The sequence below is a fragment of the Octopus sinensis genome, linkage group LG24, assembly GCF_006345805.1.
Source record: "Octopus sinensis linkage group LG24, ASM634580v1, whole genome shotgun sequence".
In the NCBI taxonomy this organism is placed as follows: domain Eukaryota; kingdom Metazoa; phylum Mollusca; class Cephalopoda; order Octopoda; family Octopodidae; genus Octopus; species Octopus sinensis.
Genome location: NC_043020.1, coordinates 1,299,225 through 1,312,431, shown reverse-complemented (window position 1 = coordinate 1,312,431; position 13,207 = coordinate 1,299,225). Strand labels below are relative to the sequence as shown.

The following is a 13,207-nucleotide window of genomic DNA, read 5'->3' as shown; positions in this document are numbered from 1 at the left end:
GATGATAATGATGTTTTGAATTAATCATGAAAAAGTCTCCGAGCTTTTGAGAAGTGAAGCTAGAACCATGTGGTTGGGAAGCAAGCTTCTCATTTCTTTATTGCCCACAAGGGGCTAAACACAGAGGGGACAAACAAGGACAGTCCTCAGTCAAATTGTCCAACCCATGCTAGCATGAAAAGCGGATGTTAAATGATGATGATGATGATGTCAAAAGACTAAAAAACACTCACCTTGATATCAAAGTAAATTGAACAGATAAGTCTGTGAATTGGTTCCATGGCCACAAGACAGCGAGACTTCTTGTTGTAGTCAACTCGTTTCATCCATAAAGACACTGGTAGAACTAATCCATCTTTGTCGATGGCTTCCACCTGGAAATATTGAAGGTCGGTCACAGGGAGTTGAAAGGGAAAACATAGAATGAAATATCAGAGAATGTGAGGAGCAAATTGGAAAATGGAAACTGCAAAAATTCAAAAGCTTGATGGAGGACCAGAGAGACAAAGTGAATAGCTGCAGAAAGTTGGGGGGGGGGAAGAAAAGGAGGGAGAATGATGAGGAGGAGAGAGGGTGAAAGAGGGGGGGAAGTGATGAGGAGGAGAGAGGGTGAAAGAGGAGGGAAAGTGATGAGGAGGAGAGAGGGTGAAAGAGGAGGGAAAGTGAGGAGGAGGAGAGAGGTGAAAGAGGGGGGGCAAGTGATGAGGAGGAGAGTGTGAAAGAGGAGGAAAGTGATGAGGAGGAGAGAGGGTGGAAAGAGGGGGGGCAAGTGATGAGGAGGAGAGAGTGTAAAAGAGGAGGAAAGTGATGAGGAGGAAGAGAGGTGAAAGAGGAGGGAAATTGATGAGGAGGAGAGAGGTGAAAGAGGAGGGAAAGTGATGAGGAGGAGAGAGGTGAAAGAGGGGGGGCAAGTGATGAGGAGGAGAGAGGGTGAAAGAGGAGGGAAAGTGATGAGGAGGAGAGAGGGTGAAAGAGGGGGGGCAAGTGATGAGGAGGAGGGAGGGTGAAAGAGGAGGGTAAGTGATGAGGAGGGAAAGTGATGAGGAGGAGAGAGGTTGAAAGAGGAGGGAAAGTGATGAGGAGGAGAGAGTGTGAAAGAGGAGGGTAAGTGATGAGGAGGGAAAGTGATGAGGAGGAGAGAGGGTGAAAGAGGAGGGAAAGTGATGAGGAGGAGAGAGGGTGAAAGAGGAGGGAAAGTGATGAGGAGGACAGGGGGAAGAAGTGAGAGGGGGGTTGACAGAAATATAGATCGGCAGAGACATAGAAGTAAATGGATTCTCCAGGAACTTTGACAATAAGCATTCCAGTGGCTCAATCAACTAAACAACTTACTTGTGTGTCAGTATCCATGTGGCTAAGTACACCACAGACATCGGTACCCTTACTCTTGATGTAACTCTCAGGCAGAGTCAGTGTGACAACGTGGGCGTGACAAAGCAGCCTATTTTGAATTAGCAGCTGGTCTCCCTCAAACAGGCCTTCATACAGTTATCCCCCACCCTGGGGTTTGTAGCGCTCCCCTCCACCTCACTGGTCAAACGTAAAGGGGTGTTGCTCATACGTGATAATGCAAGGCCACTTATTGCTCAAGTCACTCAGGAGAAGATTATAGCACTAAACTAGCAGTATCCCCCGGCATTGCTCGGGTTTGTTTCGACCCTTTAGAATTGGAATTTTTGAAAAGTAAATATTTTGCATTATGTAGCTTGTTATTCTCTTTAAGTGAACATTTTTCTGGTTGAAATACACCAAAAAATGGCGACACAGCAGTCAAAATATTGTAAAAAATAGGGATTTTCATAGAAAAAAAAAAAGCACCTTTTTGATGTAAATAATTTTTGGTGTTAACATGCAAGCGGCCGAGTACTCCACAGACACGCGTACCCTTAACATAGTTCTCAAGGCACTCTGAGGATTATGACGACACATGTTCTAGTTGATCCGATCAATGGAACAGCTTGCTTGTGAATTTAACATGCAAGTGGCTGAGTATTCCACAGACGCACAAACCCTTAATGTTCTTCTCAGGGAGATTTGGCATGACAGGGAAAGTGACGAGGCTGACCCATTGAATTACAGGTACAATTTATTCTTGCCAGTTGAGTGGAATGGAGCAATGTGAAATGAAGTGTCTTGCACAAGGACACAATGCACCCCTGGGAATTGAACTCACAACCTTGTGATTGTAAGTTGAATACGCTAACCACTGAGCCATGTGCCTTTGCAAAGTTGGAAATGAAAATGAAGCATGAGAGAGAGAGAGAGAGAGAGAGCAAGAGAAGACTAGAGAAAGAGAGGGAGGGAGGGGATAGGAAGGGAGAGAGAGAGAGAACAAGCAAGAGAAAGGGCAAGAGAGAGAGAGAAGAGAAAGGGGAGAGAGAGCAAGAGAACATGAGAGAAAGAGAGGGAGGGAGAGAGAGAGCAAGAGAGAAAGCATTAGAGGGAGAGCAAGAGAGAGAGACTAAAGGAAAGGGGTTTGTTGTACGTACCACTTTGCCAGCGATACTAATCACCTGTCCACTTGGTTGAAGGTAAGATTCCATAATGGTTTGTTGATCCTTTCTCTTCAGTTGGACCAAATCCGTCAAACAGCGGCAAATCATATCTGCTCGGTTGTAACCAAACAGTGCACAAGCCATCTCATTAGCTGTGAGAATCTAACGAGGAGAAAGAAACAAAGAGTAATTAACAACAATTAACATAGAGGCACCATTACTGCAATCATCATAATCACCATCATCGTCCTCTACAGGATGACACCTGTTTCTGCCTGTCACATTCTAACCTTTCATCATCTTATTTCATTATTGCCCACAAGGGGCTAAACATAGGGAGGACAAACAAGGACAGACAAACGGATTAAGTCGATTACATCGACCCCAGTGTATAACTGGTGCTTAATTTATCGACCCCGAAAGGATGAAAGGCAAAGTCGACCTCGGCGGAATTTGAACTCAGAACGTAAAGACAGACAAAATACCTATTTCTTTACTACCCACAAGGGGCTAAATACAGGGGGACGAACTAGAACAGACAAACAGATTAAGTCGATTATATCAACCCCAGTGCGTAACTGGTACTTATTTAATCGACCCCGAAAGGATGAAAAGTAAAGTCGACCTCGGCAGAATTTGAACTCAGAACGTAACGGCAGACGAAATACTGCTAAGCATTTCGCCCGGCGTGCTAACGTTTCTGCCAGCTCGCCACCTTAACCTTTCATCATCTGACACATGATCACCTCCTCCAATGCTCTCCTCCCCTCTCAAAGGATCTTTGTCTTGCAAGTTACTTGGTGACCCTGCCAGTGCTGGTGCCATGTTGTATATATGTGTGCATATATATACACACACACATATATATACGACAGGTTTCTTTCAGTTTCTGTCTACCAAATCCACTCACAAAGCTTTGGTTGGCCTGGGGCTATAGTAGAAGACACTTGCCCAAGGTGCCACACAGTGGGACTGAACCCGTAACCATGTGATTGGGAAGCAAGCTTCTTACCACACAGCCACGTCTGCACCTTTTTACTTTCTTTTTTTTACTTACTTGTTTCAGTCATTTAACTGTGGCCATGCTGGAGCACTGCCTTTAGCCAAGCAAATCGACCCCAGAACTTATTCTCTGTAAGCCTAGTACTTACTCTATTGGTCTCTTTTGCGCCGAACCGCTAAATTACAGGGACGTAAACACACCAGCATCGGTTGTCAAGCGATGTTGGGGAGACAAACACACACACACACAAACACGTACATACATATACATACATATATATGACGGGCTTCTTTCAGTTTCCGTCTACCAAATCCACTCACAAGTCTTTGGTCAGCCCGAGGCTATAGTAGAAGACACTTGCCCGAGGTGCCACGCAATGGGATTGAACCCATAACCATGTGGTTGGTAAGCAAGCTACTTACCACACAGACACATCTGCCCCTATATGATTTATAATTAAATATTAATAGGAATTGTACAAAAAAAAATAAATTGTTAAAATAACTTGTGCATTGTGGAAGCAGAACTAATTAATTGCAAATAGATTTTGACAAAATCTTAAGTGGACCCCACCAAGGGGCATTTGGACCCCAGTTGAGAACCACATGCTTTTGAGCTTCCTCAGTTTATTAATTATAACCTCTTTTCATTTAACATGACACAAATTTCATGCAAACAAGGTCTGATATAATGGAAAAAAAACAACAAAAAAACATTCATAGCAAGCATCTTCAGTTGCCATAGCAACAACTAGCAGCCAGCAACAGAAGCCCTCACTTTTTTGTCTTTATTTTCTCCTTGTAACAGCATTTTTTTTTTTTTTAGAATATATTTTCTCTAATAGCAATGAATAACAGAAAGAAAAAAATTAAAATGAGATTGACTAATGAAAAAAAAAAAATGAAAAAAAAAAACAAAAAGAAAACAGCAAAACAATAAAACAAAAATGAACAAAAAAAAATTGCTTTTTTACTTTAGAGAAGTAACTCGAAATAATTAAGAATTATGATAATGATGCTAGAAAGTTGAGAGATAGCCTGCTCGTTTAGATTGGATAAACGAACCATATGCTTCAGTTTTGAATAAAATGAAGATTATAATTGGACAGATGGCTCCACATACAAACAGGAATGCAATTGATTTGAAATCAGAGTGAGAAGATTGGAATGTAATACTTATCACTTTAAAAAAAATATAGGAGTGGCTGTGTGGTAAGTAGCTTGCTTACCAACCACATGGTTCCAGGTTCAGTCCCACTGCGTGGCATCTTGGGCAAGTGTCTTCTACTATAGCCTCGGGCCGATTTTAAAACAATTTTAAAACAAAATTTATTCATAAGGCGCAGGAGTGGCTGTGTGGTAAGTAGCTTGCTTACCAACTACATGGTTTCAGGTTCAATTCCACTGCGTGGCACTTTGGGCAAGTGTCTTTTATTATAGTCTCGGGCCAACCAAACAAAGCCTTGTGAATGGATTTGGTAGACGGAAACTGAAAGAAGCCCGTCGTATATATATATATATATATATATGTGCGTGTATGTTTGTGTGTCTGTCCCCCTAGCATTGCTTGACAACCGATGCTGGTGTGTTTATGTCCCCGTCACTTAGTGGTTCGGCAAAAGAAACCGATAGAATAAGTACTGGGCTTACTAAAGAATAAGTCCTGGGGTCGAGTTGCTCGACTAAAGGCGGTGCTCCAGCATGGCTGCAGTCAAATGACTGAAACAAGTAAAAGAGTAAAAAGAGTATATGCTTTATACATGGCACCCGCAGGGGTGCTTATTACGTGCCACAGGCACGAGTGTGTTTATATATATACTAGCACTATGACCCAGCAACGCCAGGTCATAGTGCTAGTGCATGCATATACAGCTGCGTGCGTGCACACATACATGCGAGTACTGTCCAAATCTCCGACCAATCACATACAGCTAACAGGCATTCAAATGGCGTATCAAGTTTCGGGCATTTTGATTGGGTTTTGGATAGAAAATTCACAAAAAAGGTCACTTCTATTGATTTTTTAATGGCTTTGCGGGATGACTGGGGAAATGTAAAGATGTGCAGAACCACCATTGGACGGATATGAATGACCATAGAAAATGCGAGCCCTCTAACTGAAAAATTGTGGATTTGTATAAAGGATACACACACACACAGACATTTTGCCATTTATGTATATAGAAATTAATCAGCTGAAATAGTTAGGATGATCCAGTTCTTGACTGAGGATAGGAAACTTCAAACGACCCGTCCTTGTTTTTTTGTATCGTCTATCTGAATGTTTTGTCCCTTTTTGTATCACCTAGTTGTCTGGATGTTTTGCGTTCTTGTCCCATTTTGTATTTTATATATATATATATATATAGGCGCAGGAGTGGCTGTGTGGTAAGCAGCTTGCTAACCAACCACATGGTTCCGGGTTCAGTCCCACTGCATGGCATCTTGGGCAAGTGTCTTCTGCTATAGCCTCGGGCCGACCAATGCCTGTGAGTGGATTTGGTAGACGGAAACTGAAAGTAGTCTGTCGTATATATGTATATATATATATATATGTGCGTGTGTGTATATGTTTGTGTGTCTGTGTTTGTTCCTCTAGCATTGCTTGACAACCGATGCTGGTGTGTTTACGTCCCCGTCACTTAGTGGTTCGGCAAAAGAGACCGATAGAATAAGTACTGGGCTTACAAAGAATAAGTCCCGGGGGTCGATTTGCTCGACTAAAGGCGGTGCTCCAGCATGGCCGCAGTCAAATGACTGAAACAACTAAAAGAGTAAAAGAGTATATAAATTAGCCCAATGAACTTCTTGGACTATTTTATATAAAAAAAACTCTCTGATGTAGCCTGTCTATTTATATATGCATAAATTAACCCTAGGAACTTGATAAACTGTGTACGGGTATTACTGGTATTGTCCAAAATATCCCACGTGAAGTTTTGATTAATGTGTTCCAGAACAAACGTCATCGTGTTGACTTATGTCTACAATGTGGTGGCCAACCATGCTGGTGCCACATATAAAGTGCCTGTGCTGGTGCCACATATAAAGTACCTGTTTAAACTTTTACTGGGTCTACCTCAGGACTGACCTGGGGCTAAATAAAGTGTGTGCATAAGTGTGTGAAAGAGAGAGAGAGAGGGGGAATCAAGGAAAGAGAACCCATTCTTCTTGATTTGTCTATTTATGAGAGATTAGTATAATCCTACTTAACAATACCGGATTCAACAATCCATAACAAAACCATCAATTATCTACTGGAATTAGCATTACCTACCTACCTCACCTGAGTCTAACGATCCAGGTGTGTTAACAAGAAAGCGGACAAAAAGCAAAAACAAAAACAAAAAATAAAAACAATCGCAGAAATCTTAAACAGAGTCATTAAAGATCCAATCTGAGATTCACACCTGTTGCAGTGGTCCTTAAGTTTTTCTAAGCCCTGTAAAAGAACTCAGAAGGAAGGGCCTCCAACCAGGCCCCTTTTGTGATCCTCTTAAAGCCGGGAACTTTTCAGTACTTCCTTGTGTGTATGTGTATATGGTGGGGTGCCAAAAAGTTCCTGGTTTTGGGTAAAAGAAAACACAAGAGGACTGGTGAATTATGATTTTATTCAACATATTCCCCCCTCTCAGATTCACTCACTTATTGCAGCGGTCCTTCAGTTTTTCTAAGCCCTGTAAAAGAACTTGGAGGGTTGAGCCTCCAACTGGACCTTTCGTGATACCCTCAAAGCCAGGAACTTTTAAGTAACCCCTCATATGAATGTCTGTGAATGTGTGTATGAAAAGCTGAGAGGGTGTTTCAGTCTACCAATAAATCTATAGGCACCTCAAACAATTTGTGAAAGCATGATATGAGCTACTAAGACATGCTCACTTGCGAGTAATGGTTTTGGTTCATCCATACATGTGTGTGGAATTGAACCTAAATCCTTTGAAACACAAGTCTGAGACTGTACCAAGTGGTGGCGTTCCATCACCACCAGAGCCAAAAGTTTGAAGCCACCAGAAGAGAAAGGGAAGAAATCAAACGTCAGGAGAGAAAAGCTGGACAAAATCAACCTTGTCCTCCACCACCATTGCCATGCGGTCAATGCCGTTGACCCTTCTATGCAAGAATTGGTCTACAGAGTCATCAATGGCATCACCATAAGAAAGCATTCAGCAAAGAAGAAAAAATAAATTCTTGGATACGAGCCAAAGCCGCTGCCGCTGAAACCTGTGCGTATGTAATTTGCTTTCCATCCTTTTTTCCATGCCTGCATGGGTTAGACAAATCAGGAATTGTTTTTTACAGCTGGTTGTGTGTGTCTGCATGTCACTGTCCATAGCTTAGCAATTTTACAGAGAAGGACACATTGTAAGCCTTATTCACACATACACACACATCACCATCATCATTTAACACCTGCTTTCCATGCTGGCATGGATTAGATGGCTTGACTGGAAACTGGTAAGCCAGGAGGCTGCACCAGGTTCCAGTCTGATTTAGCATGGTTTCTACAGCTGGATGCCCTTCCTAATGCCAACCACTCCAAGAGTGTAATAAACGCTTTTTACGCGCCACCAGCACAGGTGCCATTTGCATGACACCAGCAACAGCCACGACCATGATTTCACAAGAGCCCTTTACATCACATGGGTAACAGCCATGACTATGGTTTCACTTGGTTTGATGAGTTAAGGGCACATGTCCTAATGGTTAGGGTGTTGCACTCATGATGGAGAATACATTGTATTGTGTTCTTGAGCAAAACACTTCACTTCACATTGCTGCAGTCCATTCAGCCGTAAGTGGATACCCCCGCGTCACACAGGTGTTCCATTCAGGGTAAAATGCCAGCCTGCTTGCCCAGACAGTGGTTTGAGGGTGAAACTCGTTTACAACCATCATGTGATGTTAAGACAAGGTCACACACAAACATACACATGCAAGGGCTTCTTTCAGTTTCCGTCTACTAAATCCATTCACAATGCTTCGATCAGCCCAAGGCTTAAACGCTTACCCAAAGCATCATGCAGTGGAATTGAACCTTGCAATCACATGACTGGGAAGCAAGTTACTTTAACCACACAGCCACATGTGACTGTGAGCACATACACACACAACACATATATATATATATATATATATATAGATGGATACACATACATGTATATATACACATATGCACACAAACTACAAGACAGCAGACAGGAGTTGTGTAAGTGGTGGTGTTGGTGGTAGTGCTTGTGGTAGTGGTGGTGGTGGAGGTAGTAAGGGGTGGCGGCACGTTCTAATCAAAACCGCTGAAGCGTGTATTGCTCAGTTTCCGGAGCTTGAACTGTAAGGAAATTAACAGGTAAGAAGTGGATTTGCCTTTAAAGAGCTATTAACCAGCAGCAGGATTGGTGGAACTAGCAGTGGTGGTGGGTGGTGGTGGTGGCAGTTAACAGTGGTGGTGGTGATTGATGGTGATGGTGGTGGCAGTGGTAGCGATAATGATTAACAATGGTGGTGGTAGTGGTGATGGTAGTGGTAGTCAAGATGGTGGTGGTGGTGATAGTAGTGGTGATGGTAGTGGTAGTCAAGATGGTGGTGGTGGTGATAGTAGTGGTGATGGTAGTGGTAGTCAAGATGGTGGTGGTGGTGATAGTAGTGGTGATGGTAGTGGTAGTCAAGATGGTGGTGGTGGTGATAGTAGTGGTGATGGTGATGGTAGTGGTAGTCAAGATGGTGGTGGTGGAAGTGGAAAAGGTGGTGGTGATGGTGGTAATAGTGATGGTAGTAGTGGTGATGGTGATAGTGGTGATAGTGAAGATGGTGGTGGTGGAGGTGGAAAAGGTGGTGATAATGGTGGCGGTAGTAGTGATGATGGTAGTGGTAGTCAAGAGGGTGGTGGTGGAGGTGGAAAAGGTGGTGATAATGGTGGCGGTAGTAGTGATGATGGTAGTGGTAGTCAAGAGGGTGGTGGTGGAGGTGGAAAAGGTGGTGATAATGGTGGCGGTAGTAGTGATGATGGTAGTGGTAGTCAAGAGGGTGGTGGTGGAGGTGGAAAAGGTGGTGATAATGGTGGCGGTAGTAGTGATGATGGTAGTGGTAGTCAAGAGGGTGTGGTGGAGGTGGAAAAGGTGGTGATAATGGTGGCGGTAGTAGTGATGATGGTAGTGGTAGTCAAGAGGGTGGTGGTGGTGGAAAAGGTGGTGATAATGGTGGCGGTAGTAGTGATGATGGTAGTGGTAGTCAAGAGGGTGGTGGTGGAGGTGGAAAAGATGGTGATAATGGTGGCGGTAGTAGTGATGATGGTAGTGGTAGTCAAGAGGGTGGTGGTGGAGGTGGAAAAGGTGGTGATAATGGTGGCGGTAGTAGTGATGATGGTAGTGGTAGTCAAGAGGGTGGTGGTGGAGGTGGAAAAGGTGGTGATAATGGTGGCGGTAGTAGTGATGATGGTAGTGGTAGTCAAGAGGGTGGTGGTGGAGGTGGAAAAGGTGGTGATAATGGTGGCGGTAGTAGTGATGATGTAGTGGTAGTCAAGAGGGTGGTGGTGGAGGTGGAAAAGTGGTGATAATGGTGGCGGTAGTAGTGATGATGGTAGTGGTAGTCAAGAGGGTGGTGGTGGAGGTGGAAAAGGTGGTGATAATGGTGGCGGTGATGGTGGTAGTGACAGTGGTAGTGGTGGAGATAGTGCTTAACTCTGGTAGCACTGGTTGCAGAAGTGATTAACGATGTCTGTGGTAGTGGTGGTGGTTGTAGTAGTAGCAGCAGTAGTAGTAGTGGTGACTGGCAACGGCACCAAAAGTAATACCAATGTTGTTTTGTTCGTGATGTTAAAATAGTAGCTTTATAACTATTGTAGTAGCAGCAGCAGCAGTAGTAGTAGTAGTAGTAGTAGTGGTGGTGGTAATATTAGTAGTAGTGGTAGTAGTAGTAGTGATGGTGGTGGTGGTAGTAGTAGTAGTAGTGGTAATATTAGTAGTAGTAGTAATATTAGTAGTAGTAGTAATATTAGTAGTAGTGGTAGTAGCAGTGGTAGTAGTAGTAGTAGTAGCAGCTACGCAGTTTCTTTCATCCATAGAATGGTTAGAACTACAACAGCAACAACAAATACAATGGTTTGTAAGGAGAATTTAAACAAAAGCCAGCAAACAAAGCCTCATCAACGTATCTATATGGGGGTATACATGTGTCTATATACACATGCTTGTGTGTCTACGTACATATAGTATGAATTGGATAAACACATACATTTCTTTCTGAGTACACGTGTGCATGTATATGTATGTATACGTGCTTATGTTTGTGTATGAATGTATAGATGTATGTATCTCGAGCTAAGTAAAATCGTAGTCATGGCCAATGCTGGTGTCGCGTAATTGACACCTGTGCCAGTGGCACATAAAAGACACCCTTTGAACTTTGGGCCTCATGGAGGCCAGTGACAAGTGATAAAACCTTTGGCAATATATTGTGCTTGAGAAGATCTGCCAAGCTGAGTGAGATCGTAGTTGTGGTCGATGCCTGTATTTCATAACTGGCACCTGTGCCGCTGGCACGTAAAAAGCACCCGCTACACTCTTGGAGTGGTTGGCATTAGGAAGGGCATCCAGCTGTAGAAACCATACCAAATTAGATTGAAATCTGGTGCATCTCCCCAACTTACCAGTTTGTAGTCAAACCATCCAACCCATGCCAGCATGGAAAACAGGCGTTAAATGATGATGACGATATATATATATATATGTGAAGGCGCATGGCTCAGTAGTTAGAGCATCGAGCTTACGATCGTGAGGTTATGAGCTAAAATCACAGACCAGGCTGCGTGTTGTGTTCTTGAGCAAGACACTTTATTTCACGTTGCTCCAGTTCACTCAGCTGTAGAAATGAGTTGCGACGTCACTGGTGCCAAGCTGTATCGACCTTTGTCTTTCCCTTGAATAACATCGGTGGCGTGGAGAGAAGAGGCCGCTTCCATAAACCACCTTGCCCAGACTTGTGACTAGGAGGGTAACTTTCTAGGTGCAATCCCATGGTCAGTGTCATGACTGACCCGACCGATATATATATACCGGTGGCATGTAAAAAGCATCATTTGAATGTGGCCGATGCCAGTACCCATGACTGGCTCCCATGTTGGTGGCACATGAAAAGCACCATTTGAATGTGGCTGATGCCAGTGCTCCCAGACTGGCACATAAAAAGCAGCTGTGATACTCTCAGAATGGTTGGTGTTAGGAAGGGCATCCAGCTGTAGAAACATTGCCAGATCAGACTGAAGCCTGGTGCAGTCTCCTGGTTTGCCAGCCCTCAGTCAAACCATCCAACCCATGCCAGCATGGAAAACGGACGTTAAACGATGATGATGATGATAGATATATAAACAAAACTGAACACATACATGAAGTATCGCTGCATGTTAGGTGCAAGAGAATAAAGTCTCAAGGCATCGCATGTTAAAAACACCTGGAAGGATTTTAGACAAACAAATTCACCATCAGTCTCTTTTGTTGAACTGCTAAAATCACAGGGATGTAAACACACCAACACCAGTTGTCAAGTGGTGGTGGTGGTGGGAAAAACACAGACAGACACACACACACACACTCGACAGGCTTCTTTCAGTTTCCACCTACCAAATTGAATTACAAGGCTTCAGTCAGTCTCAGTCTATAGTAGAAGACACTTGTCCAAGGTGCTATGCAGTGGGACTGAACCTGGAACCATGTGGTTGAGAACCAAATTTCCTACCACACAGCCACACCTGCATGCTTATTTCAGTACAGGAATTCATTAGTATTTCTTAGTAATACAGAGTCACTCCTCTCTCTCTCAAAGACATCTCCTCACACCATTACACCATACCATTGCAACTACTAATAAGTCCTTAACCCCCCCACCACCACCACAGAACACATAACTATCCCTCAACACATTCATAACTATTACCTCTCCCCGCCACCTTTACATCTTCTGCTACTCCCTCCCTTCATCTGCAACTTCATACTTTTACAAATACATATCTTTATATATATATATGATGAAAGAGGGAGAGCAGGAGACCAAGGGAGAAAAGCTGGCAAAATATTAAAAAAAAAAAACAGCTACAAAATGAGGAAGAGATAAGATAACTTATCCGTATTAGACTAATCCTATTCAGAAATAATAATAATAATAATGATAATAATAATAATAATAATAATAATAAATGCCCTGATGCAGTACCAGGCACTGGCTCACATTGCTTCTGATCTTAACTGATTGGAAGTGTTATCATGTACATTGTTTTGTCTTGGTATAAAAGATGGGCTACAGCAAATATTCTGCTCAATACCACAGATTTGCTTGTCAGTTGTTTGACCTTAACCAGTTGAGCATGTCCCTTAGTGGCTGACAGTATGTGCCTCTGATCACGAGCAGAAGTAGTGGGGGAGCATCATAGCCACGTGTTGCGGTTTGAATAATTTCACCTCTGGAAACATGGTTGTTTCGTTCAACATCCTTAAACGACCCTTATTCAGGGACCTTTTGAGCGGGATGGGCTACTCAACCTGAAGAAAATTCTAACTGGGCCCCACCTGCAAGGTCATGTGCTGTTTATCTTGATATGAGATCACCATGTCGCGCACATATGGTTGTGATGCATGTGCCTGGTGTACCCTTATCAGACGAGTAGTCATGATGGGTATACTGGGCTTCGTATATTTTACCCCAGTGTTGCTTTGATGGCATGC

The 13,207-nt window shown here is 43.2% G+C and overlaps 1 protein-coding gene across 2 annotated transcripts in view; it reads right to left on the bottom strand.

Annotated features, from left to right (window-relative positions):
* The window catches only part of LOC115223969, an 83,063-nt gene that overhangs the window by 23,100 nt on the left and 46,756 nt on the right, over window positions 1-13,207 (bottom strand). For both annotated transcript variants that reach the window (XM_029794724.2, XM_036512768.1), the window contains 2 exons: window positions 2,490-2,657; window positions 234-374 (listed from right to left, as the gene is read on the bottom strand). In XM_029794724.2, coding sequence (XP_029650584.1) covers window positions 234-374; window positions 2,490-2,657 — 309 coding nt within the window. The remainder of the gene's footprint in view (window positions 1-233; window positions 375-2,489; window positions 2,658-13,207) is intronic.